The 27572-nt window shown below is 37.2% G+C and overlaps 1 protein-coding gene across 2 annotated transcripts; it reads left to right on the top strand.

The window, feature by feature from the left end:
* Positions 1-27558, top strand: sparcl1 (SPARC-like 1). Of its 2 annotated transcripts, XM_057843276.1 has the most exons (12): positions 1-99; positions 6064-6126; positions 7517-7572; positions 7648-7701; positions 7779-8660; positions 12909-13002; positions 13331-13452; positions 13512-13632; positions 15065-15201; positions 15369-15517; positions 20681-20829; positions 24831-27558. In XM_057843276.1, exons 3-12 carry the CDS (start codon positions 7519-7521, stop codon positions 24857-24859), a joined length of 1791 nt encoding a protein of 596 aa, XP_057699259.1. In that variant the 5' UTR covers positions 1-99; positions 6064-6126; positions 7517-7518; the 3' UTR covers positions 24860-27558. The 2 variants fall into 2 exon arrangements, with proteins under 2 accessions (XP_057699259.1, XP_057699260.1); XM_057843277.1 differs by lacking the exon at positions 6064-6126 and having other exon boundaries at positions 2-99.
* Positions 27559-27572: the final 14 nt, after the last annotated feature.

The raw sequence follows: 27572 nt of genomic DNA, 5'->3' as shown, positions 1-27572 counted from the left end.
TCGTCTGCAATACAAAAGGACTTCGTCACAAGTTGAACAGAGGCACATGCGAATAAGCTTGTGCAGGATACTTATTCTTCTTTCAGCTTCTTACCGCAGGTATTGTTCCATTATTAACAATATTTTATATCCACATTGGTAATTTGTCCATTCAGTAATGATCTTGTATTGTTCAGCATTTTTTGTTGTAATATTTAGTATGCTTGTAGTGAGGCCTTGATGTATTTTTGTCCGAGCTCGAGTGTTGACTATTTATTCAAGTACTTTGCGATTTCTGTGAATCTGCAAATATGTAATGAATATATAAAGAATAGGGCCAGTATTACACCTCACCAATTTAAACAAAAGTCAGACGTCTAGACTATATCTGTGAAAATACGCATGTTGATATAACCAGTGTCTGAGATTTTGTCAAGTGTGTGCCTACTACTTAGAACTCTCTTTAACAGTACATAGTGTATTATTCACGTCATTCACGTAGCTCATATATCAATGTGCCAGACATCTCCTTAGACAGACAATTTTCTTTAACTGCAGGTTTAAGAATGCATTTTTATCACCTGTGTCAATCAGGTTTAAAGATTCTGTCAGTGTGATAATGCTGCAAAATGACAGCTGTAAATTGTCTGTCTAGCTGATGTTTGGCAAAGAATGGCCTGTGGGTCACATATTCCTTTTGATCTGTGATGATAAATATTTACATTGCATTGATCAAACCATTTCTCCCTAAAAATGGGTAAATATTAAGTTGATTTCATCTTTTTGAGTCATTTCTTGATTATCATGAAATTAAAACAAAATTTGTAAAATAAACTGATTTATATACCCACTATTTAAAATTCATTTATTAAAAAACTAAAAAAAAAAAGTTATATCTTACATAGTGCTGTCAAATTTATCGCGTTAACGGGCGGTAATTTATTTTTTAAATTAATCACATTAAAATATTTGACGAAATTAATGCACGCAAGGAATGACCCGTTCATGCGTTGCCTCAAACAATTTACAATGACGCTGTTTTAGCACATTAAGAGCGAAAAGGCAGAGAAATGCGAGTGGACACAGGCGTTCATTGGACCGCGCCCTTTGTTATATTATATTATGTCAAAGCTTAAGCTAAGTATTGTGGCGAACTCTTAACTCGGTTAACTGAACACAAATAACCAACTTGCCATCATGCATTTGGGCGGAATAGTTAAATTGCTACAGTATCATTTAGTGAAGATACAACAAAAATAATATTCCTATCTCTCACAGAAGACGATCTATTTCTTAACTTGTTTAATTGAACACAATGCAGAACATACTGTATACCATTTTCAGCCACCACTGACAGCCATGGTTGCCCAACTTATCATCATGCATTTGGGCGGAACAGTTAAGTTGCTACAGTATCATTTAGTAAAAATACAACAAAAATAATATTTCTATCTCTCAAGGAGACGATCTATTTCTTAACTTGTTTAATTGAACACAATGCAGAACATAGTGTATACCTTTGCAGCCACCACTGACTACCATGGTTGCCCAACTTCCCATCATGCATTTGGGTGGAACAGTTAAGTCGCTACAGCATCATTTAGTGAAAGCACAACCAAAATAATATTCCTATCTCTAAAAAAAAAAAAATGTTCACAAAAAGAAAAGCGCTCAATGCAAAGAGAACTGGCATTCCCAATCAAAATAGCTATGCAAAATACACATAAAACTTACTCAGACTTTGCCTTGGCTAGAACTCTAATTAACTTAAAACTTGCCATTGACACCTTGTGGTGTATTTCAATCTCTACCTCATATAGTAAAAGACACTGTGGAAGAATGGCAGGGAGCCCATGTGACGGCCCAATCGGCGACGCCAACAATGGCGAGCTATTAGTTTATTTTTTGATTGAAAATTTTACAAATTTTATTAAAACGAAAACATTAGGAGGGATTTTAATATAAAATTACTATAACGTGTACTCAAATTTATCTTTTAAGAACTACAAGTCTTTCTTTCCGTGGATCCCTTTAACAGAAAGAATGTTAATAATGTTAATGCCATCTTGTGGATTTATTGTTATAATAAATGAATAGAGTACTTATATACAGTAATTATGCACAGTATGTTGAATGTTTATGTCCGTCTTGTGTCTTATCTTTCCATTCCAACAAAAATTTACAGAAAAATATGGCATATTTTAGAGATGGTTTGAATTGCAATTATTTACGATTAATTAATTTTAAAGCTGTGATTAACTCGATTAAAAGTTTTAATCGTTTGATAGCCCTAATCTTACATAGTTCTCAAATACGTTGCCCATTTGTTGATAAAATAAAATAAAGACACAGACACAGAATTTGCCTCTAATGCCAAAGATTTAACCAAAATAACAAAAAACGACATTCACATTCACGGTACGAAACCAATTTTACTATAACATGACAATACTTGTCCATTCACAATCAACTGTACATCTTTAACTTTTGATAAAATCCTGTAACTGCAAAATTTTCACATTCATTCTCACAATTAGCGCTGCAAACACTAAAAAGTTAGTCCGCCTTTGATCAGTGATGCTACATTCAGAATTGTGACATGACAATAGTATCAAAATCTTATACGTGTTGTTTTACAGTATTCCCGTTCATCATAGCCATTGACTTGTTTTGCATAAGTTAACTGGCGCAAACCAGAGTACTTTGGTTCCCATGAACAGACCAGCTAATGTCTGTTTTGCTTCCGCCCTGCAACAACAACAAAAAGCGTCTGTGCACTGAGTCTACTTTTTTCCAGTCTAGTAGCTGCTTCATGTTGACTTAACTTTGAAAATGACTTGAGGTGAAGCAGAGGCTTGTTACCATGATTATGAGGCAAAGCCTCAAACACAAGTATAAAACGTATCGCTTAGATCTAGAGGTGCGTAGTAACTCATTACATGTACTCCGTTACATTTATTTGAGGAACTTTTTGACAAAAATGTACTTCTAAGGGTAGTTTTACTAAGCCATAGTTTTGGCCTTTACTTGAGTAGATTTGTGAAGAAAAAATGCTACCCTTACTCTCCACAAGAATCGTTAGTTTTTTTCTTTTTTATTCTACATATTAGATTTATTCATTCATTCATTTTCCATGCCGCTTATTCCTCACGAGGGTCGCGGAGGTGCTGGAGCCTATCCCAGCTAACTTCGGGCAGTAGGCAGGGGACACCCTGAATTGGTTGCCAGCCAATCGCAGGGCACAAGGAGACACACGACCATTCACGCACACACTCACACCTACGGACAATTTTTAGAGTGTTCAATCAGCCTACCATGCATGTTTTTGGGATGTGGGAGGAAACCGGAGTTCCCGGAGCAAACCCACGCAGGCACGGGGAGAACATGCAAACTCCACACAGGAAGGCCGAAGCCCGGGATTGAACCCTTGATCTCAGAACTGTGAGGCAGACGTGCTAACCACTAAGCCACCGTGCCGCCATATTAGATTTATTTATTTATTTATTTTTTTGCCAGCAATACCAAGAATAGCACTACTAATTTCACCAAGGACACATCGCAACAATAATCACATGACTCCATTACACCAATCAGACCAAAGCTTGCCGTCTCATGATCACACCAGCCACACCAATGACATGTCGCAACAATAATCACATGACTCCATTACACCAATCAGACCATAGCATGCCGTTTTATGATCACACCAGCCTGTTCAATCATGTGGCATCCTTAAAGCACTGTAAAAATGAAGTATTTGACATAAAGCGTCGCTCTCAACATGACCCGAAAGCGCGGATTTAAACCTCTCTCCCAGTTTTGTCTGTCACTGATTGACCATGGAAAACCGGAGTGGTGAGCCTTTTAATTTCATAACAGTAACTATGAAGGAACAACAATATTCATATTTAAACTGTTTGCATTACTCTAACACACCTAATATAATCAATCAGGTTAGTATCATTTCGCGTATTTACTGTTTGACTGTTTGTATTACTCTAACACACCCAATATAAAATAGATAGCACTTACATATACCATAGTTTAAGGAAAACAAGCAGAATATCGGGTATAAAAGATACACGATGCCTTCTTATCACGGAAGCCCAACATGTGCGTCATGAGCAAGATTGATGCACCAACTCTCGCAATCAACTCTCCTGGACAGTCCAGAACGAATGGCGGGACGCTCTATCCCAACACAAGGAACACCGGAGAACACCCCATATCCAACTGATAACATGACTGACAAGACTTCAAGGGGCCCTTTGACGCTGAGGTGGAAAAATCCACAACCCTTATTGCCTGGACAACCGTAACTCCCGAATCCTCCTGTCCAAGCCACAAACAGATAATAATCCTAAAAATGCCCTTCTTCCTGCCCACCCCGCGAGAGTCATCAAAAGACTGAATGTTTAACTAATCGTGGTCATTTTTTCTCGGGAACCTTTTGTTGACTTTTGATATGGTGACCTTAGAACGAGTTTGCCTTCTCGCCTGAGTCTGTTTCGCCTTTCTGTTTGATTGCTGTCGACCAGAATAAATTGTTTTTTCTCGGTGAGCCTTCTTTAAACCTTTCAAAATGGAGTCAGCGCGCAGAGTTTGGCCTTGTGGCCGGATTGTCGGATTCTCGCCGGCCTGGGTCGTTGGAGCTGCGCCAGCGGTTAGGCTGGCATGATTCCGGTGGTCTGGCTAGAAGGTCAGATTCCTTCAGAATTCAATGTTTTTTTTCCGTATTTCTTTGGCTTATTGTGGTTATGTAATGGGTTTTTCTTAGGGATGGGAATCGAAATCCGATTCCAATTCCGAACCGGTTACTAGTGTTTCGAGGCCTCGACATCACAATGAAAAGGCCTTAATGATCCCTTTAACGATTCCTAAAGACGCGTATTGCATCGTGACGTGTCTTGTTGTCCAGACGCATCAAACTAGCATGGCGCCAAGAACCACTCGCTCCAAAGTTTGGCTACACTTCACCAGGAAAGAGGGTGAAAATGAAAGGTTATGATGGTTTAGCACGAGCATTGAAGCCGTAAACAAAACAATGACAGCACGTAGGTTCAAACACTCAAAAGTGTGTCTTCACTTCACGAGGAAAAATTACAACAAAGCGACTTGCCGTCATTGCAAGGTGGAGATAACTGCATCGGGAGGGAATACGACTGCACTGTCCACAAGAGACGCTGAGGCTCAGTCCTGGCTATACAGCTAGCTAAACTCCCAAATGACGATGCAGAAGACGTAGGTATAATTTGCTGACTTTATTCAACCATCACTTGAAGAGTGAAACTAAAAACAGAAATGAAACAAATAAATTTCGTCTCCGATAACAAACAGGTTCGCATCAACGTAAATCAGCGATGATTAGCTGCTAATACAGTAATAACACAAACGGTTAGCATGCGTTCGCTAACATTAGCACATCATTCAAACCACTACACACTGGATTTAAGTGTCCGATCGCGAGTGGAAACACACAGCAACAACACAAAAAATGATACATACAGGCGTTGCCTCTGTAGATATTTTACAAACATTAAAATCGCTTACTCGCTTGAATGTGGCACTTCTTCTTCGCGTGTAAGCGCGCTCTTCTTCACGTGAGCGCGTTCTTCTTCGCGTGAGGAAGCGCAAGGGCGCCCCCACTTGAGTGTGAAAGCACCAAAAAAACTAAAAGGCATGCATTTCAATACAATGGTAAATAATACAGTTTAGCTGTTAAATTGTCCCCAAACTACGGCCCGCGGGCCTGACACGGCCCGCCTCCACATTTGGTCTGGCCCCCTGAACAAAATTTTTTTCAATAGTGTTATTTATTTCCTAGCTTTTTTCTGTGAAGAACCCAGAGAGGGTTATTTGGTTATTATCTATTTAATTAATAGTGTTATTATTATATTATAATATATTACGTTATATTGTATTATATTATATTATATCCTATTATATTATTATATATGTAACATATTTTATTATATTATAACATATTATATTATATTTTTATTTTATTTACTTTTGTTCCGTGAAGAATCCAGAAAGGGTTATTTGATTGTGACTTTCTGAAAAACAATACATTTTTACATTTAGGCACTCCTGCAAATTGTCACACCTTTTCTGTTACAAACGGACCCTGGCACCTCATCAGAGAAGGTAAAAGTTATGTGGCCCTCACAGGAAAAAGTTTGGGGACCCCTGCTTTAACACATATTGCAATAGGCAGAACAACGACCTATATTCCAATATTAGGGCTGTCAAAATTATCGCGTTAACGAGCGGTAATTAATTTTTTAAATTAATCCTGTTAAAATATTTGACGCAATTAACGCATAAATGCCCCGCTCAAACAGATTAAAATGACAGTACAGTGAAAGGTGTACTTGTTGTGTTTTTCGGAGTTTTGCCGCCCTCTGCTGGCGATTGGGTGCGACTGATTTTATAGGCTTCAGCACCCATGAGCATTGTGTAAGTAATTATTGACATCAACAATGGCGGGCTATTAGTTTATTTTTTGATTGAAAATTTTACAAATTTTATTGAAACAAAAACATGAAGAGGGGTTTTAATATAAAATTTCTATAACTTGTACTAACATTTATCTAATGTTAATGTCTAATTTATCTATTAAGTCTTTCTATCCATGGATCGCTTTAACAGAATGTTAATAATGGTCATGCCATTTTGTTGATTTATTGTTATAATAAAGAAATACGGTAGTTATGTACCGTATGTTGAATGTATATATCCATCTTGTGTCTTATCTTTCCATTCCAACAATAATTTAGAGAAAAATATGGCATTTTTTATAGATGGTTTGAATTGCGATTAATTGCGATTAATTAATTTTTAAGCTGTAATTAACTCGATTACAAATTTTAATCGTTTGACACCCCTATCCAATATATACCAATATTTTTTATTTCTATTTGAAAAATGTTTCAGTAAAATGTTACACATTCTTGTGTATTTGCCACAGTTAACATTGAGGCTTTGGGCCTCTTTTGACCTCATTTTGAGTTTGTAAGGTTGTGACGTCTGATTAAACAAACTCGATGCCGATCAAAACGTTTGTTATTCTTTTCCCCCAAATTAGAATCGATAAGAGAATCGATAAAGAATCGAATCGTTAAGCAATATCGATAATGGAGTCGGAATCGTAAAAATCGTATCAATTCCCATCATTAGTTATTGTACAATATCATTATAACAACAGTTCATATAGATACATTTGTGCTGAAAGAAAAATCCCATTGTTTAAAAAAAAACGAAAATCAAACAAAAATAAGCATTACTCACAATGCTACTCATTACTTGAGGATTCTTTTCACTGGATACGGTTTCACTTGTACTCGAGTAATTTTTTTGGATGACTAGTTTTACTTTTACTTGAGTAATATTATTTTGAAATAACACTATTCTTACTTGAGTAAAACTTTAAGCTGCTCTCCCAACCTCTGCCCAGATCCATCCTTTCAACTATTTGATTGTTTTTTGTTTTTGTCTGCAGTTATTGATAGTAATGCAAATGTGTTTAATGTTTTAGGCATGAGGGCCTGCATAGTATTTATTTGCCTACTGGCTGTGGCATCCCCTTTCTCAGTGAGTAGCAAAATCATCCATGCAGACTATTTAAAATCCAATGATGTAATCATTTGCAATTTTAATTGAATACAGGTAGAAAATAATCATCATGGAAAACACAGGACTCCCCACAAGGCCAAAGAAAAGGTAAAACCAAGTCCTTGTAATTTGTTTTGTTGAAAACAACTAAAATTGCAACTAAATCTTTTTCTTTAACAAATAAGGAAATGGTGAATGAGGAGGCAAACAAGGCACCGGTCTTACCCACTTTAGTGACTGCTGAAGCCAGCGACCAGACGCAGGAAGAAGGGGAGGCAAGCGCAGAAGACAATATTAACATTGAGAAAAAGACTGTGGACGGTAAAAGTGAGGCGGTCCTGTTGAGCGAGAAGGAACTTGAGGACCTTCTCAAGAAAGAAGTAGCAGAAGAGGAAGAATCAGAAAAACAAAAGACGAATGAAGAAGCCGACGATAGTGTAGAAGAAGAGGAGATCAAACATACAGAAAAGCCGGAGAAATTGTTAATGAAGCAAGATGAGCGAGTCAAAAACGAGAGTGTGGATGTTGGTGAAATGCTGTTAAAAGAAACCAAAGATTCAGAAGTGGAGATGAAAACCAAGAAAAATGAGGACGAATCTGTTGAAGAAGAAAATATTGCTTTGTCGGAAGAATCTGAAGGTAGCACTGAGTCAAAAATGCTGTCAAAATTTGACTATGCTAGTGATAGCGCAATTGTGCCACCTCTACAGATAATTCCAAAGTCTGTTTCTACATTAGATATCAAAGACGATAAATTTGATAGCTTAGTCATCGATGGCGTTGGTATGCAAAACTCAGAAGGATCAGAACCCCAAAGAGCATCAGGTCAGGGTCAAATTCAAGATAGCGAGGCCAAAGACTCAGAAATGCAGCGGGTGGGCAAGGATGAGAATGGAGATGGAAAGACAAGAAGACCAAAAAAGAACCAAAGAACACGGAAGCATTCACCACAAAGGGAGGAAAAACATGATGAAAGGGAAGAGAGCCAAGAGGCGTCTCCGGAGATGGATGGAGGACACAATAACAGCACAGTGCAGAAGGCCAAGCGGAGAAGAGCAGGACAATGGGTATGGCACACATTTGGAATCCTCCAAAACCGAACACAATCAACTCCGTGACGACCTCATTGATGGTAGCTTTTCATGTAATGGGAAGATTCTGTGGCCCCAAATACAGTCCCTGACAAAAGTCTATCGCTTATCCATTTTGTAGAAACAATTGCTAATAACCTGACTTTTAATTATTCAATTGGTTTCAGAAATGGCTCATAGGAAAGCTAAGACCCTCCCAAATGATGTTGAATGTACAAAAATACATTTGTTTCACTGAAAAAAGATTTTATCATTTATTGAAGACATAAAGGTTAAATTTTGGCAAGACAAAAGTTTTGTCGCCTACAGAAAGTACTGTGAAAATTGAACAAAAATGCACTTCAAATACAAAAATATGTTACATAACATAAGCGAATTAAGTAATGTTGCTGTGAGATCCAAATTTAATATTTTGTATGACTGTCATGGGCTCTAAGAACTGCATCCATGCGTTTCGGCAAGGATTCATACAATTTATTGATGAAGTCATCAGGATCATCAAAGAAAGCAGTCTTGCATGCCTCCCAGACTTCATCAACATTCTTGGGTTTTGTCTTCCATGCTTCCTCGTTCATCCTACCCCAGACATGCTCAATGATGTTCATGTCTGGTGATTGGGCTGGCCAGTCCTGGAAGATCTTGATTGAAGTATGCGATGGAGCACCATCCTGCTGCAGAATTTGTCTCTTTTTATGGTTAGGAATGTAAGAGGCAGCTAAGATTTGTTATGTTTCAGACTATTCATGTTGCCTTCCACCCTGCAGATCTCTCGCATACCTCCAAACTGGCTGTAACCCCAGACCATGATTTTGCCACCACCAAACTTCACTGTTTTGTGGCAAAAGGTGGATTTTTTTAGATGAATCTTCCTTGAATTACACCACAGTCGCCGCAAATATCGCAGGAGAGGAGTCCTCCAGGACTGGCCAGCCCAGTCACCAGAAATGAACAGGATGAAAGAGGAAGCATCGAAGACGAAACCCAAGAATGTTGATGAAGTCTGGGAGGCATGCAAGACTGCTTTCTTAGATGTTCCTGATTACTTCATCAATAAATTGTATGAATCCTTGCCGAACCGCATGGATGCAATTTTTCACGCCCATGGAAGTCGTACAAAATATTAAATTTGGATCTCACAGCACTACTACTTAATTCTGTAGGGGACAAAACTTTTGTCTTGCCAAAATTTGACCTTTATGTCTTCCTTAAATGATAAATCTTTTTTCAGCAAAAAATGTATATTTTTGTACATTCAACATCATTTGGGAGGGATTTGGCTTTCATATGAGCCATTTCTGAAACCAATTGAATAATTAAAAGTCAGGTTATTAGTAGGGCTGTCAAAATTATCGCGTTAAAGGGCGATAATTAATTTTTAAAATTAATCACGTAAAAATATTTGACGCAATTAACGCAGATCCCCCGCTCAGAGAGATTTAAATGACAGTACACAGTGAAACGCTCACTTGTTGTGTTTTATGGAGTTTTGCCGCCCTCTGCTGGCGCTTGGGTGCGACTGATTTTATAGGCTTCAGCATCCATGAGCATTGTGTAAGTAATTATTGACATCAACAATGGTGGGCTACTAGTTTATTTTTTGATTGAAAATTTTACAAATTTTATTAAAACGAAAACATTAAGAGGGGTTTTAATATAAAATTTCTCTAACTTGTACTAACATTTTTCTATTAAGAACTACAAGTCTTTCTATCCATGGATCGCTTTAACAGAATGTTAATAATGTTAATGCCATCTTGTTGATTTATTGTTATAATAAACAAATAGTCCTTATGTACCGTATGTTGAATGTATATATCCATCTTGTGTCTTATCTTTCTATTCCAACAATAATTTACAGAAAAATATGGCATATTTTATAGATGGTTTGAATTGCGATGAATTAGGATTAATTAATTTTTAAGCTGTAATTAACTCGATTAAAAATTTTAATCGCTTGACAGCCGTAGTTATTAGCAATTGTTTCTACAAAATGGTTAAGCGACAAGACTTTTATCAGGGATGTACCTTATATAAAATTCCTTTCTTTATTCTTCTTCTCCTTCATCGTAATCTTATTCTCCTCACTTTTTCGGTTCACTGCTCCTTCCACACACTTTTATCCATTCACTGCGTTCCAGCTTCAACATATTTAAAAAATTCATGCTTCAATGGCAGCAGTGGGTCGGAAGTCCTATGATCAGAGCAGCCTGTTCAATCACTTGGCATCTTTATAACGCTGTAAGAATTACAGTATTTGACATAGAGTCAACATTACTTGAAAGCACAGATTTCAACCTCTCTCCCATTTATTATTTGGGACTGGAGATATAATCGTTTTAATTTCATGGTGGAAAATATATGTTTTCTCCGCTACAGTGCACTCATGCTCTTTGGACGAGAGATGTTCTGTAGACCGTTCTGTAGATCTGTAGAATTCTCTAGTCGGAATTCAAGGATTAATATGGTCATGCAATAGGTTATCGTCAGAGGTGGGTAGAGTAGCCAAGAATTTAGAGACTAGCGTTACTTCAAAATAATATTACTTAAGTAAAAGTAAAATTAGTCTTCCAAAAAAGTTACTCAAGTACAAGTAAAGTATTTGGTGAAAAGAATACTACAGTAAACATTATGAGTAACTGCTTACGATGTTGGATTTTTTTTAACAATTATATATTTTATCTCAGCACAAAGTTATCGATATGAACTGTTTTTATTATGCTGTAATATAACATATTACATATCCATATTAAGCCAAAGAAATACACCTCCCGCCCAAAAAACATTACTGTGAGAGGAAAAAATATACAGAGATTAAGCATTATTCGTACAAAAAGCATGAGTGCCCTCTAGTGGAGAAAACATATAGAATAGGATAGAATAGAATAGAATATAGAATAGCCCTTTATTGTCATTAAACAGTTGTACAATGGAATTTTGGAGCATCCCCCTTTACAGTGCAGGATAAGTTAAAATCTCAAAGTGACTTGCAAGTATAAAATTATAAAATCTAAATATAAAATGTGTATGAGTGTATGAGGATGTTCAGGCATTGCAAATAATGGAAGTGAAGAAGCAGCAATTTGACAGTGAAGGCATTGAATATTGCATGTTAATATTGCACATAAGTAAGTAATGCAAATATTTCCTAATATGAAACAAAAAAGGATTGTATCTGTGGTTTTCCGTGGCCAATCGGGGCCAAATAAAACCTGGGAGAGAGCTTAAATGGCAGTCTTAACGGGTACGCCAAAAACACAGATATGACAAAAAATCGTGTGTGCATTAAAAAATTGTGCATTAGGACCTTCGGTATGAACCTAGCCTTAGTTAGCTAGCTAGTTATGAAGTAGGTTAATTTGTTGATAAATAATAATAAAGAGTCATGAAAGACACACACACAAAACACTATATGGACATAATATTTACAGTACACGTATCCGCTCTTGCTGTGTAAAACAATCTTCTTATGGGATGTCACTTTTTACATACGTAGTCCGTGTGGTCCTCGGTAAATTTATTCCTGACAGCCAAAGTTGATAAGAATGAAAGATTCCCATTGGATTCCATAGAAAAGGCATGTGGGTCATTTTTGACCCACTTGTGGAAGCTTAGGGTAGTAATACAAAAATGACAATTTCTTCAAATGTATAAAAAGTTCATCAAAAATTTGAATGGCATTATATAAAAAAACATGTTTTTTGAGGAATACCTGGAATATGAATTGATAACATTTTTTCATTCCGAAGAAATTTCAAGAAAACAACATCACTGGGTCATTTTTGACCCACTTATACATCTAAGGGTTAATATTTAAAAAAAACACGTGTACTGATTAAAACACATTCCTAAGAAGACAACTACAAGAAGTTGTAACATTGCCTGATTAATGCACTCATAGTGGTTAAACGCAGAATAGAAATGTAAAAGACTGGGAAAAAAGAGGTTTGATTTAAATAACAAAATGAATTCAGTGGCTCGCACAAATGAACATTGGGTATTATGTGGAGAATCCAAAACACGACTGGACAGAAAAATTATTTTGCCACGGGGCCCTTCAACATTCTGGTGAGTAATGTGTTTTATGCTGCTCTCATGTGGAACAAAACGTAGTTGCATGTGTCCATCAAGTAACTCTTATTTTACTCTTAAATTTTAGGCAATTTACTGTCTAATCTTCAAGTTCTTTGCATGCATGTGAATGTTTTCCTGTGTTTAATCCATCAGGGCCCATTAGTAGGCGTGAACCCAGTGCAGATAAGGGCCAAAGTGGATCTCTACCCGATTGCCAGACCCTCTCCTCCCCAGGAAGCTCCCCCTGGTTGGTGTCTGCCTATTCCAGCAGCATTCTCTACATTGACCCAATCACTATACCAACACTATCTCAGTGGAATTTGCTGACTAGAGGATTTTCTTATCGACTTCAGCATGAGCAGAGCCATTCTTGCTTCATGGCTGCAAGCAAAACACAGCTCTGCAGGCTTAAGGGAAAAAAAAGCAGACAGATCAGGTTGAATTTAGTCATTGTAGAAACATGAAAGCAGTCAGAACGCAGAAAATAGGATGTTAGCTTATTGGTTTTGCAAAGAGCCATGGGTCAACGTCACTGATTCAGAGTCATGGAATTTATTTGTTCTTTTTCATTTCAGATCCATGTGACAACTTTCGCTGCAAACGTGGAAAAATATGCAAACTTGATGATGGTAACAAGCCAAATTGTGTATGCCAGGAGCCATCAGAATGTCCTCCTAGCCTGAACGAATTTGATCATGTAAGTCTCCATGTAGTTGCCAATTTTGTAAATACATAGCTGATTGGCACTTTATGAAGGTTTGCGGGACAGACAACAAGACGTACAACACATCATGTGAACTCTTTGCCACTAAATGCAAACTGGAAGGAACCAAGTGGGGACACAAACTTCACCTGGACTACACAGGACCTTGCAAATGTGAGAGATCATTGAACATTTCACTTAATTGCTTGACGCCAAAATTAACACAATGAGTGCCATTGACAGCGTTAGACGTTAAATCCATTTTGAGTAGGAGGGTTCGCTGATAGGCCCCTATTCAAATTGGATTTGACATCTATTGCCGTCAGTGACACATGATCACTCAATGCCTGCCATCACACTAGAAATGGATTTGATATCTATCAGTGCCAATGGCAGTGAATGAGTTAAGACTGAAAAAGCTTTCACTTTTGTTTTTGCTTTCAATTAGATGGTAAATCAAGTTAATTAAAATGGATACTAAAATACAATAATCAATTAAAAAAAAAAAAAATTAAATTAGAGCTGTCAAACGATTAAAATTTTTAATTGAGATAATCACAGCTTAAAAATTAATTAATCGTAATTAATCGCAATTCAAACCATCTCTAAAATATGCCATATTTTTCTGCAAATTATTGTTTGAATGGAAAAATAACACACAAGACGGACATAAACATTCAACATACTGTACATTAGTACCAGTTCTCTTTGCATTGAGCGCTTTTCTTTTTGTGAACATTATTTTTTTGAGATAGGAATATTATTTTTGTTGTGCTTTCACCAAATGATACTGTAGCCGTAGCGACTTAACTGTTCCGCCCAAATGCATGATGGGAAGTTGGGCAACCATGACTGTCAGTGGTGGCTGCAAATGATATACAGTATGTTCTGCGTTGTGTTCTATTAGGCGTGTTAAGACAAAGAACGTCTCCTGCTCCGCCCAAATGCATGATGGAAAGTTGGGCAACCATGACTGTCAGTATTGGCAGCAAATGGTATACAATATGTTCTGCATTGTGTGCATTTAGGCGTGTTAAGAAAAAGAACGTCTCCTGCTCCGCCCAAATGCATGATGGGAATTTGGGTAACCATGACTGTCAGTAATGGCTGCAAATGCTATACAATATGTTTTGTGTTGTGTTCAATTTAGCGAGTTAAGAAAAAGATCGTCTCTTGCTCCGCCCAAATGCATGCTGGGAAGTTGGGAATCCATGCCTGGTAGTAGTGGCTGCCAAAACTTAAGCCAATAAAAGGCGCGGTCCAATGAACGCCTGTGTCCTCTCGCATTTCTATGCTTTTTTGCTCTCAATGTGCTAAAACGGCATCATTGTAAACTGTTTGAGGCAACGCATGAACGGGTCATTCCGTGCATGGATAAATTGCGTCAAATATTGTAATGTGATTAATTTAAAAAATTAATTACTGCCAGTTAAACGGGATGAGTTTGACAGCCCTAAATTAAATACATATAACGTTATGGTTGATGCAAATTAGCAACAACAGGCCTCTTTAATATAAAGTATCGAGGCTGATTTGATGTGGAATCTCACTAATTGGCAACAACAAATGACTATAACCTCAAACCCTCATCTTTTCTCTTGCTTAGTGATACCTCCATGTGAGGACACTGAGCTGGTCCAGTTCCCACTGCGAATGAGGGATTGGCTGAAAAATGTGCTGCTGCAGCTTTATGAACACGACTCCTTGTCCCCCGGCTACCTCACTGCCAAGCAACGATTCAGAGTGTGTTAAACTCTTACCACTTTTTAAGAATCTATCAAACTTTGACAATGCTGCATTTTCTCACATTTTCCCTCTGGTTCTAGCCCGTTATTGACCATATACGTGAATATGGAATGGACATACAGTATATATGATACATGGATATGAAGTTATTTGATCTTTTATAGGTAAAGAAAATCTTTGAGAGCGAGAGACGTCTTCATGCTGGCAATCACTCTGCCGAGCTACTGGCTCAAGACTTTGAGAAGAACTACAACATGTACATTTACCCAGTGCACTGGCAGTTTGCTCAACTAGACCAGCACCCTTCTGACAGGTCAGTTTTATTACACTGGATTGTTGGATACCCTTTTACCATATGGGAATAGCCCAGTAAAAATAAATAAACGATAAAATAAAATACCAATGAAAATCAGACATTAGTGTTTGTACACCTCTGTTAAGCACAAAGTGGTCACAGAGGAGTGCATTGTTCCTACTCTAATTGAAACATTTAGGTGCAATGCAGTTACAGTGCTGCTCAAAAGTTTGTGAACCCCCTCAACATTTTGGAATTTTCTATTATTTCAACCTGATTTCCTAATCAATCAATTCAGTAGTTTTTTTTTGTTTTTTTTTAACAGTTGTGTTGTCGAGACTAAATTAAAAAGAGTTTTCATCAACTGATGTAGGTGCAAAATTGAACTGTTTGGTCACAACCAAAACCGCCATGTCTGGCGAAAAGTCAACACTGCATACCACCAAAAGAACCTTCTCCCAACAGTGAAGCATGGAGGTGGGAATGTCAAGATCTGGGCTTGCTTTTCATCCTCAGGACCTGGACAACTCCACATAGTCCAGGGAATCATGAATTCTGAGGAATATTGTCAAATCCTAGAACATAACCTGACGCCATCTGTTTTGAAGTTAAAGCTTGGCAGAAGGTGGATCATGCAACATGATAATGATCCAAAGCATTCCAGCAATACAACCAAGGAATGGCTGAAAAAGAAGAAGATTCGTGTTCTGGACTGGCCCAGTCAAAGTCCTGACCTAAATCCCATTAAAATGCTGTGGCGGGACCTGAAGCGAGCAGTTCATGCCAGACGCCCATCAAACCTCTCTCAACTGACTGCGTTCTGCAAGGAAGAATGGGCAAAAATCCCCCAAAGTAGATGTGAGAGGCTGATTAGTCACTACAGAAACCGTTTGGTTGAGGTAATCTCTGCAAAAGGAGGCGCAATATCCTATTAACTGAAGGGGTTCACATACTTTTGCACACATGATATCTGAGTTTTTCTTAAATCAACCACTTTTGTTAAATAAAGAATGACAATATAACTATTTCTTTTGTTTCAGTCCATTATTTGGAATGTCAGTATTGTGGATTTGGGTATAACTTAACATTTAATAAGGTTATTTTAGTTTTTTTTACAAAAAATCTGACCATCGCTGTGGGGTTCACAAACTTTCGAGCAGCACTGTATGTATGCATACGGGAGGTGTCTTTTGTGATTTTGTAATTTTTATTTTAGTTTTTTCAATGTACTTTTTCTATTTTGATGTACTGGTTCTGAATCTGTGTTCATAGACTTCACTATCAGTTGACGGGGCGTGGGGCCGCTCCGTAGGGGGCATTTCTTCAAAAACTTAAAATTCAAATACTTTCAAAAACAAAGCAGCTTGTGACGTAGGGCTGGGCGATATGGCCTTAAACATGTATCACGATAAATTGAGCAGATTTATCTCGATAACGATAAATGACGATAAATTCGGCCAAGCGTACTGTTATATAATTTGAAAATCTGAATCAATGCATGAAATACAGATTAACTGTTTCTTGTTGATTTATTTACCAGCATTCAATTTCATATACTGTATTTAACAATTGTACATGCAGTCTAAACATTAAGTTTATAAAAATGTAATGTAAGCAATAAGAATTCAAGTATGAACATTTATAACAGCGTGTATGACTTGAACAATGTACATTATCAAAATCAATATGCCTGTGCAAACATGTCATTGTAACACAAATGACTTGCAGCTTGAACAGTACACTTCAAAAAGACAACTTATTGTTAATGGCTGCTGTGACATAATTATTAAATACAAGTGTTTACATTATGGTTTCAGGGTCCCCCCCAGTGCATTTTTTAATAAATGCACGCACAAATGAACCCCCAAACAAACAGAGAGAGAGACACACACATTAAAGCTATATTGATCTTCTTCAAATGAAACGCTTAAGATTTTATGATAGCAATAATGACACAGAAATAAGCACATACAGAAAAATAGCTGGGGCCATTTCTCGGTCATTATAAGTTTCGCCGTTGGATTGTACTTTAAGCTGAATGCTTTACCATCACAAAAGCTATCAGAGGAATCACACACAGACAGATACAAAATAACGCCACATAGTAATTGCTAGATGCAGTCCGTGCCCAATCCACTCATTAAGTTCAGCCGTTTCGACAAGATTAGAGCCGCTATCCGACTACATCACGTTCATTTGTAGCGTTAGCCGCTAGCTAGCGTTAGCCTGGCTACCAGTAGAAAGCACTGAAAGCACCATCTCCGGAAATCGTGAGAACAGCGGGGAGGACAGCGGGTGAAAGCCCGTCTGGATGCCACCAAGAGTCTACTAAATGTCGGTTAAACGTTTGGTGAACCTCCCTTAAGCCACACTCCATCACGTTTTGCTTGTAGCGTTAGCTGCTAGCGTTAGCTTACTGGGCTTTTGTTTGATTGGCTCCTTGATGATCACGTGACTCCCTACGTAAGCCCATTGACTGTTTCTTAAAGGGGAATGAACATAGACGAACAACACAGAATCAAAGCGGGATGAAAAGACTATATTTTCTTGTTTTATTAATTTACCGAATTTACCGACATGGTCAAAATTACGTCGGTCATCGTTAAGAATTTCGGTGACGGTAAATTTTCGGTTTACCGCCCTGCTCTATTGTGACGTAACACCAAAACAGGCACCTTCCTTAGGCATAAATGAGTCTCAATGAGTAGCGGCATCTAAAAAATCAGTCGTTCCCAAATAAAATCCCCAATTATTATTATTTTTTTTTAGGGCTGTCAAACGATTAAAAATTTTAATCGAGTTAATTACAGCTTAAAAATTAATTAATCGTAATTAATCGCAATTAATTGCAATTCAAACCATCTATAAAATATGCCATATTTTTCTGTAAATTATTGTTGGAATGGAAAGATAAGACAAGATGGATATATACATTCAACATACGGTACATAAGGACTGTATTTGTTTATTATAAAAATAAATCAACAAGATGGCATTAACATTATTAACATTCTGTTAAAGTGATCCATGGATAGAAAGACTCGTAGTTCTTAAAAGATGAATATTAGTACAAGTTATAGAAATGTTATATTAAAATGCCTCTTAATGTTTTCGTTTTAATAAAATTTGTAAAATTTTCAATCAAAAAATAAACTAGTAGCCCTATTCTGTCCTCAATGTGTGTGAGTACACAAATTGACAGATAGCAAACATAAGTTCCAAAAAGAAATCAGACGGTGTGGCAAAGTTGCATGGGCTTTACTGAAGTCATCTCTTTTTGACAGGAGCACGTTTCTTGTGTTTTTGTAAAACTGAAAATAACAAGGCAATGTGTCAATAACTTGCATAAATCACAAAATAACATAAAATGTACACACACGTGTCCATTTGAGCAGTAGCACTAGCCAATTAGCTCACAAGCATCTAACAATGTAACTGCGTTTCACCATATATGTGAACAAATTCAAATACACATCATCAATAACTATCTAATGCTCATGAATATAAACAAAGGAGGAATATAACTCACAAGCGATGCATGTATTAGACACAAACAGTGTGATGGGGCTATGAGAACTGGCACTGTATACTGGATGCGGACGTTAGCTGGTCTGAATAGCACTGTCTATTAGTGTGAGTTCGCGTCGACATATAATCACGTCAGAAAAGCGCGCCGAAACCCAAATAATCAGCTGCACTGAATCGCCAGCAGAGGGCGACATTACGCCACATAACATATGCAAGTCACACTCAAGCGCCAGCAGAGGGCGGAAAAACTCCATAAAACACAATTAACAAGTTGGCCTTTCACTGTACTGACATTTAAATCTGTCTGAGCGGGCCTAGTGCGTTAATTGCGTCAAATATTTTAACGTGATTAATTAAAAAAATTAATTAACGCCTGTTAACGCGATAATTTTGACAGCCCTATTTTTTTTTATATAAGTATAACAAAACTTAAAATGGCTATAAAATTACTCAGATTTTATGCTGAATGCGCAAAAATCACCTAATGCAGAGATAATCACCTATATTTTCAGGATCAATAGCAATATTTAACATATCATATAAGTTTTTGCCCAAAATTGAGATTTAAAAAAAAAAATAGTGCAATATTGACTTAAGTTTTCAACCGCTAATAAATCCCTCAATTTCACATCAGAAACTGAATACTTGATGAAAGCATGCAGAATCATCTGAATTTTCCTCAACAAAAGCAAATTTCATATTTTTCTATCTACAATCACAACTAGGTTGAATTCCGATGTCACTATTCCCTCAGCACGTCTTGCTGGCTATCTGGCCTTCGTCGTTTTTAGATTGAAATGTTACATAAAATAAAACAGGCAACAGCCAAATTTTTTTGTATGGACGTAAAAATGACAAAATTACTAGTTTTTTGCCCAGAAAAACGTGCAGTTGGCTGAAAATCATCTGATTTTTAAAAAAATGTAAAGTTACATTATTGTGTATGGATACAAAGTCCAACATGGCGGCCATCACAAAACAAAGAGCTTTTTAAGTTGAAAATTCTTGAGAATAAATGCATAAATTTCTATAGATATGAACGTAAAACAGTCTAGATTTTTGGTTAAAAGCAAAAAACAAACAAACAAACAAACAAACAAACAAAAAACGGGCATTTATCATTCATTTACACAAATTTTAAATTACGGTAATTTTTTCCATTCATATCATTTTTTTCCACAATGTTTCAAAGTGCATGCATGGTGCTATTTTATATAATAATTACCTTGAATCCCCAACCAACTTTTGAGACACTCCTGCCTGCTTGTATGCACAAAAACTTTTGTCCTGTTTCCACCTAAATCCAGCGTTAGAATGCAGCGTGTGTTTGACCTAATCGCAGTGAAAGCTTCCGTGAGAGCTGGTGTCAATGACAAATAAATTTTTGAATCTGAATCTGATAGTGAAGTTGCTCAGTTCTAAATTTCCTGTGGTTGTATTAGTTGTGCTTGGATGGGTCTTAACACGTAACCCTTGTTTCTTTCACGCTTTAAGAAAAAAAAAAAAATATATATATATATATATTATGTATACATGTATACATATATGTATATGTATAAGGTAATTTAAAAGCCTTTAAAAGCCTAAAGTTTTTACTCAATGCTCCAGTCCTGAGTGTTGCCTGCTCATTTGATGATGTTCTTTCACGTGCAGAATCTTATCCCACTCAGAGCTGGCCCCGCTCCGGGTCCCTTTGGTACCCATGGAACACTGCACCTCTCGCTTCTTTCAGGAGTGTGATGCCGACAAGGATAAGCAGATTTCTGTCATCGAGTGGACTTCCTGTTTTGGCATCAAAAATAGTAAGATCTCACACCACATGTCATGCTGACTTTTACTGTTAGCAAATGAGATCATCATCTTCATATCATTGTTTTTCTACAGACACTAGGAGGAAAATTATGTCAACTGTTTATACAATTGAAGCCGGACATTTACATACATTGTGCAAAAACATTTGATTTTTCGTCTCACTGGCAATGTTTACATGGACACATTTATTAACGGAATAAAAAAATGCTCGCTGTCCACACATCTTTCAGTATATTCAAACTTAATCAAGCCCTTTCCGATCAAGGGTATACCCATAGCAAGAATGATTTATGTGAATTTATAATCCGATCAGTGTGCATGAGAACACTTATTCTAAAATTTCAGAACAAACCGCCTTTACTGCACATGTCTGTGATGTCAGTGTACTCAATTCTGTTATTCCTGGAAGCTAGTCGAAGCAGAGCGAGCAGAAGACAGACGTGCGCAAGACTGAACTGGTCTGTATCCGAGGCAAACACATTGCTGGAGAAATTACAAGACCTTACTATTGATGAAAGACCTGACGGTAGAAAAATGGGAAAAATTACGCTAACGTTCAGAGTAGAAATGGCCGGAGTAATTTTTATTTGCCGAGGAAGTCTCTACGGCTTCTTCTACTACTACCACCGTGATGTTAGGACTATAAGAAGCACCTGACTATAAGCTGCCACCCACCAAATTTGACACAAAAACGGCATTTGTTCATAGATAAGACCCAATGGACTATAAGCCGCAGCTGTCCTCACTGTATTGTGGGATATGTACACCCAAAAATACAAACCGGTAACATTTTATTTGAGAGCGGCATCATACAACTGTCATTAGACCAAATTAACCACCATGATTTTTTGAACAAATTGGCTGCGAAGCTTCATTGCTTCAAGAATCTTTATTTGGCCATCACTGCTCCCTTAGGGGAGACAGTTAATACCTGCTGCCACCTGCTGTCAAATCTGTTGTCGGCCAGCATGCCTCCTAGCATGCATTGCAGCGCTACATAATTAAATAACTGTCAAAATTCATGTTCTGTGCTAATTATTTCTTCAGTTACTGTTCCAGTTGTTTCATGAATTGCTAGTTATGGTATTTGGTAGCACTTTATTTGACAGAGGCGCTATAAGACTGTCATTAAACAATCATAATTATGACATGACTCTGTCATGAGCATTAATGAATGCTTATAACAGATGTCATTTAGTGTTATTCGGCAAATAATCTCACTTTTGAATGGATGTAAAAGATCCAAGCAGGACATAAATTGAGTTAGTGAAATAATTTGCCGGATGACACTTAATGGCATCTGTCATAAGCATTCAGTAATGCCCATGATTGTGTCATATCATAAGTATTAGAGATGTCCCGATCAATCGGGTCCGGTCACGTCATTTTCAAAGTATCGGAATCGGCAAAAAAATATCAGCCATGCCTTTTTTTAATATATATACCTGTATATATTTTGATTAAATCGTTTTCCAATTGTATTTAACGTTACAGACATAATATGTTACACTCATCCAGAGTCTTTTGTTTAGGCTTAAGGTAGGGTTATCAAATTTATCCTGATAATGGCGGAAATTAATTTTTTAAAAAAATGTGTCACGTTAAATATTAATGCATGCGCTGCACGACCCTCTCACTCATTGTCGCGCTAAATCTGTAATGACGCCGTTTTACCTATGTAGAAAGATAAAGGCAATGCAAAATGAGTATAGAGAAAATTTTGGCGACCTTTGGAGCCTTTTTTTAATTTGCTAAAGCCTTGCAATCCCTCTCCCTATTATTAGAAATATTATGGGAAGCAATGTGGGGAAGCAAGCTGGCAATTGATCATTGTCTTAACACCTTATGTTATTTCCCAACACAGAGAAGATATATCAACTGGTAGCACGACGCACAGTCATGGTTCCACTTCCCATCATGCATTTGGGATGGCCACAGTATCATTTACTGAAAGCTCAACAAATATACTAGATGGCAATATTTAGTCACAATATACAAAGTCACAAGTCTTTCTATCTGTGGATGTAAATGCCATCTTGAGGATTTACTGTCATAATAAACAAATACAGTACTTATGTACTGTATGTTGAATGTATATATTCGTCCGAGTTTTATTCATTTTTTCTTAATGCGATCTTAAAACGATCGGGATCGGATCGGGAGCAAAAAAACATGATCGGGACAACCCTAATAATAACAATTATTTTTTTTCATTTATTTATTTTTTAAACCTGTCCTGTTCAGCTGTTCGACACGGAGAATGGAAGCCTAAGTGCCCGGATAATCTGAACAGTTTTAATGTTTCACATTGAGAGTCTGACATACTCCCATTGTGATCATTCAAAATACCTCGTTTATTATGACAAAGCAGCGAACAGGAAGGGGTTATGGGGGAACAGAAGAAAAGAAACACAAAAGAAGAAAGAAAACCACAAACTACAACAAGAAATACATTGAACATCTAGACCAATTACTAATATGTTATGCTATCGTCAGCTAGATGTATTTCCGGTTGACACCATGTGGGGGGCCTCTTGACCAGAGAAAGAGGGGGATGGGGGTGGGGGAGTCTATAAGCTAAATGATTGGAAGGGGTAGAGTGTACACAAATCAGCTCTGTGAACTGTGACTCATGTCATAATTATGATGGTCTTATGACAGTCTTATGACGCCGCTGTCAAATTAAGTGTTAGCTAATAACCCAAATAAACCAACAAATAAACCGCACTGGACTATAAGCCGCAGGATTCAAAATGAAGGACAAAAGTAGCGGCCGAGAACTACGGTATTTTCAGTTTATTTTTGACAATCTGCGGATGTCAAAATAATTTGTTCCAACCAAAATTGTGATTCCTGAGTGTAGATAAAAACAGTGCATCTGATCATCATTTTTAATCAATTTTGTCCATGTAAACATAGCCACTACCTGACGTCAAATCAGACTAAACCTATCCGGTTTTAGGTCACTCAGTATTGCCAATATTATTTAATTATGTTAAATGCCACTGTAATGAGAGAGCGAATACCGTATTGGCCCGAATATAAGACGGCCCTGATTATAAGACAACCCCCTCTTTTTCAAGACTCAAGTTTGAAAAGACTTTTTGAACACCAAATTAATTTTTATACAGAAAATAATTACAGTACATCCGAAACAAATGAGTATAGCAATATATTTGAGAGAAAAAGCATGTTATTTTGCCTCATTCAAATCTTAATATCTGAACATTTCAAATATGTAAACTAAAGTGCAATCACATTCGTAAATGAATGGCTTCTGGTTTTTGATATGTAAATAAACCAATCTATTGTGATGAAATTGCAATAACTGCAATAACCATCAAAGTGAAGTCTAACTGTAACTGTAGTCTTGAAACAAATCTGAATCAGGAAAAGCATTGCAATAAAATACTGCAAACTGGTTAAACTTGAGAGTAGCCGAGATCTGTCATGACAGAACATCGCTTCAATGATATCTGGTGGCGCCATCTAGTGTCATGAATGGTTATAAACTCTAGACCGTGAATATCAGACGACCCCCTCTTTTTCAGTCAAATTTCAATGCAAAAAACACCATCTTATATTCGGGCCAATACGGTACTTGAGAATTTTATATTATTTTCTTTGACGTCAGAAGTTTACATGCATAAAAACTACTATGTCTTTAAAGAACATAAGGCTGTCCATATGAAGAGATCATGGCTTTGGAAGCTCCTGATAGGTTAACTGACAACATGTTAGTTAATTGATGGCACACTTGGGGATGTATTTTAGGCCACACCTCAGACACTCCGCTTCCTTGTTTGAAATACTGAAAAAAATCTGAAGAAATCGACCTGGCGATCAGAAAGAGAATCGTGGAGCTCCACAACTCAAACTCATCCTTGAGTGCAACTATTTGTGACAAATTAGAAAAGGTGTCAAAGGGTAAAACTATAAAACATAACAAATTAATTAATTAGGTAATTAATTCCAATACTTTCTTCCACAGATGACATTGACGTCAACCTTCTCTTCTAAGGCTCACTTTGAAGCGCACCGACGTCATCACGTGACAGATGCTTCAACAGTTAAACTCTGAGCATGGCCCCTACTCATACTATACAAACAAAATGAAGAAACATGCCTTTGATCCAAGAAAATTATTTTTCTCTGTTTGCAATGCTCTTAATTCGCTGGAATCCCAACTCTAAACCCTACATACTAAGGGTGTAACGGTACATGTATTTGTATTGAACCGTTTCGGTACGGGGAGCTCGGTTCGGAACGGAGGCGTACCAAACGAGTTTCTCACGTGATGTAACCCTTACTTTTCGAGGCTTTGAGTCGATCGGGTTACAGTTTCTTTGTGTAGATTATATTTACTCCGTCTTCTCTCTACTATAATGAGGACCAATACAGTAGGACTGTGGACAGTATAACCCAGAAACGTCAACGGCGCGACAACGTGGCCGCCGCGAGAACGCAGTGAAACGCGGGCATTAAAGTCAATCAGCCAATGCACACCAGTCGCAGTGCGGCCGCGTGTTACGCGTCCCAGAAGTGGCTCAACGCGATGCACGTGAAAAGAAGGGCAGTTTATTATATGACGCGAGACGCGGCCCTCCTGCGTCAATACTACTAGCTAGGATCGGGCAGACCGGAAGTCACTCGCGTAAAAATACGGTGAATCCGGTCGATTTTCAAACTAATATGCAATTGTAATCGACTTTTTGAGTCCATCAGATCTCTTGAGTGGTAGATCGTGGCACAGTTGACTTGTCTTTGTTGATATACTGCTGTCATCTCTGCTATAATAATAACCAACACGGCCCCGTGTTCAATACAAAACCCTCCTACCACAACAAAACAAGTAGGAACTAATATTCACATAGGAACTAAAGTTATACAACATAAAATATACAATATAAATGAATACTACATCACATTTGTAAAACATAAACACATTATAAAATAAATAATAGTCCATTTAAATAAAATACACTGAAATGAGCTAAAACACCTGTAATTAAATAATAAGAATACTACACAGATCCTGCTTACACAATTAAATTTATTAATTTCTGTGTGGCACTTTAACTTGAGAAAATCCACCAACAAAGCTTTTGAAAACAGTTCATTAAAAAAAAAAAAAAGATTCATTGAGGCATTTCATTTGTAAATATACAGTATCCTCCATAATTATTGACACCCCTGAAAAAGATGTGTTTTTTAGCTTCTAATATATATTTTTTTAAATTCAAATAATATGGGACCTTAATGGAAAAAAAGAGAAAAACCCAGCCTTCAATACAAGTGCATTCATTCAGTGGGGAAAAAATCCCACATAAAGAAAAAATTATTTGACATCAAATAATGTGTGTCACAATTATTAGCACCCCTGGTGTTAATACTTTGTACTTTTGCCAACAAAACAAGGTCTGGGGACTGAGATGGCCATGGGAGGAGCTTGATTTTGTGTCTGGTTAACAATTTATGTGTAGATTTGGCCATATGTTTAGGGTCATTGTCTTGCTGAAAGACCCAGTGACGACCCATCTTCAGCTTTCGGGCAGAGGGCAACAGATTTTGATTTAAAATGTCCTGGATTTCAAAGCATTCATGATGCCATGCACCCTAACAAGGTTCCCAGGGCCTTTGGAAGTGAAACAGCCCCACAGTATCACTGACCCACCCCCATACTTCACAGTGGGTATGAGGTACTTTTCAGCATGCGCGTCTTTCATGGCACGCCAGACCCACTTAGAGTGTTTGTTGCCAAAAACCTCAATTTTGGTCTCACACAAAAAGGGACCGTGTGCTTTGGTCAGATGAGACCAAGATTGAGCTCACAAAAAAATACACACAGTCCCAGGCTTCAACTGGGACCGTGTGCTTTGGTCAGATGAGACCAAGATTGAGCTTTTTGGCAACAAACACTCTAAGTGGGTTTGCTGTTGGGATTGCTGTTCTTTTTAGCACAGGACTTCTTTTTTCTTCTTTCTTTCAGAAAGACAGTTGACCAATAAGCGGGGTCTGAAAGGCAAATTGTTGTTGGATTATTATCTCTAAATACCTGCTACTTTTTTAGCAGAATTCTAGCTTTGTATAAGCTAATGTTCCTATTATTGAAAGCATAAAAGTGTATAATAAACAACTAGCACATTTATATTTTGCATTTTGTTTTCTTACTCCGCCAAAAATGAACCGAACTGTGACCTCAAAACCGAGGTATGTACCGAATTAGGATTTTTGTGTACCGTTACACCCCTACTACATACCTTAAATAATACATTTTGGACAGTTTGAAAGGATGGGAAATGTTTTGGTAAGTGTTAAAAAGAAAATGGACAAATTGAGCGCAGTTACACTCCAAAACTTCTTGCAGAAATCTGTTACAGCTCTTTTGTAAGGTCCATATCTTCTTTATTACTTGTTTATTAATGACCTGCTGTCATACTTTAAATCTGAGAAAATAACGCCATTTACTATACTGTTCAATGTTTTAGATGCCACTGCTTTGCCTTTTGTTTATTATTATTATTAGAATGTTTAAAAATAATTCTCTAAATCTGTTACATTGTAGCAAGCCTAATATTAGTTGTCATTGCTGTTAAATAGATGCTTTTGCGGCATCATTTAAATAGGAAACATTGTTCTGAAATGTGTTACTCACGTTCCCGTAGAAGGTGTTTAGAAGGTGAAAGTGTTTGCACGCTGTATCATTTAAAAATGAATAAAATACACGTTATTT

This window comes from Corythoichthys intestinalis, chromosome 8, assembly GCF_030265065.1.
Source record: "Corythoichthys intestinalis isolate RoL2023-P3 chromosome 8, ASM3026506v1, whole genome shotgun sequence".
Lineage (NCBI taxonomy): Eukaryota > Metazoa > Chordata > Actinopteri > Syngnathiformes > Syngnathidae > Corythoichthys > Corythoichthys intestinalis.
This window is presented reverse-complemented; position numbering and strand designations above follow the sequence as displayed.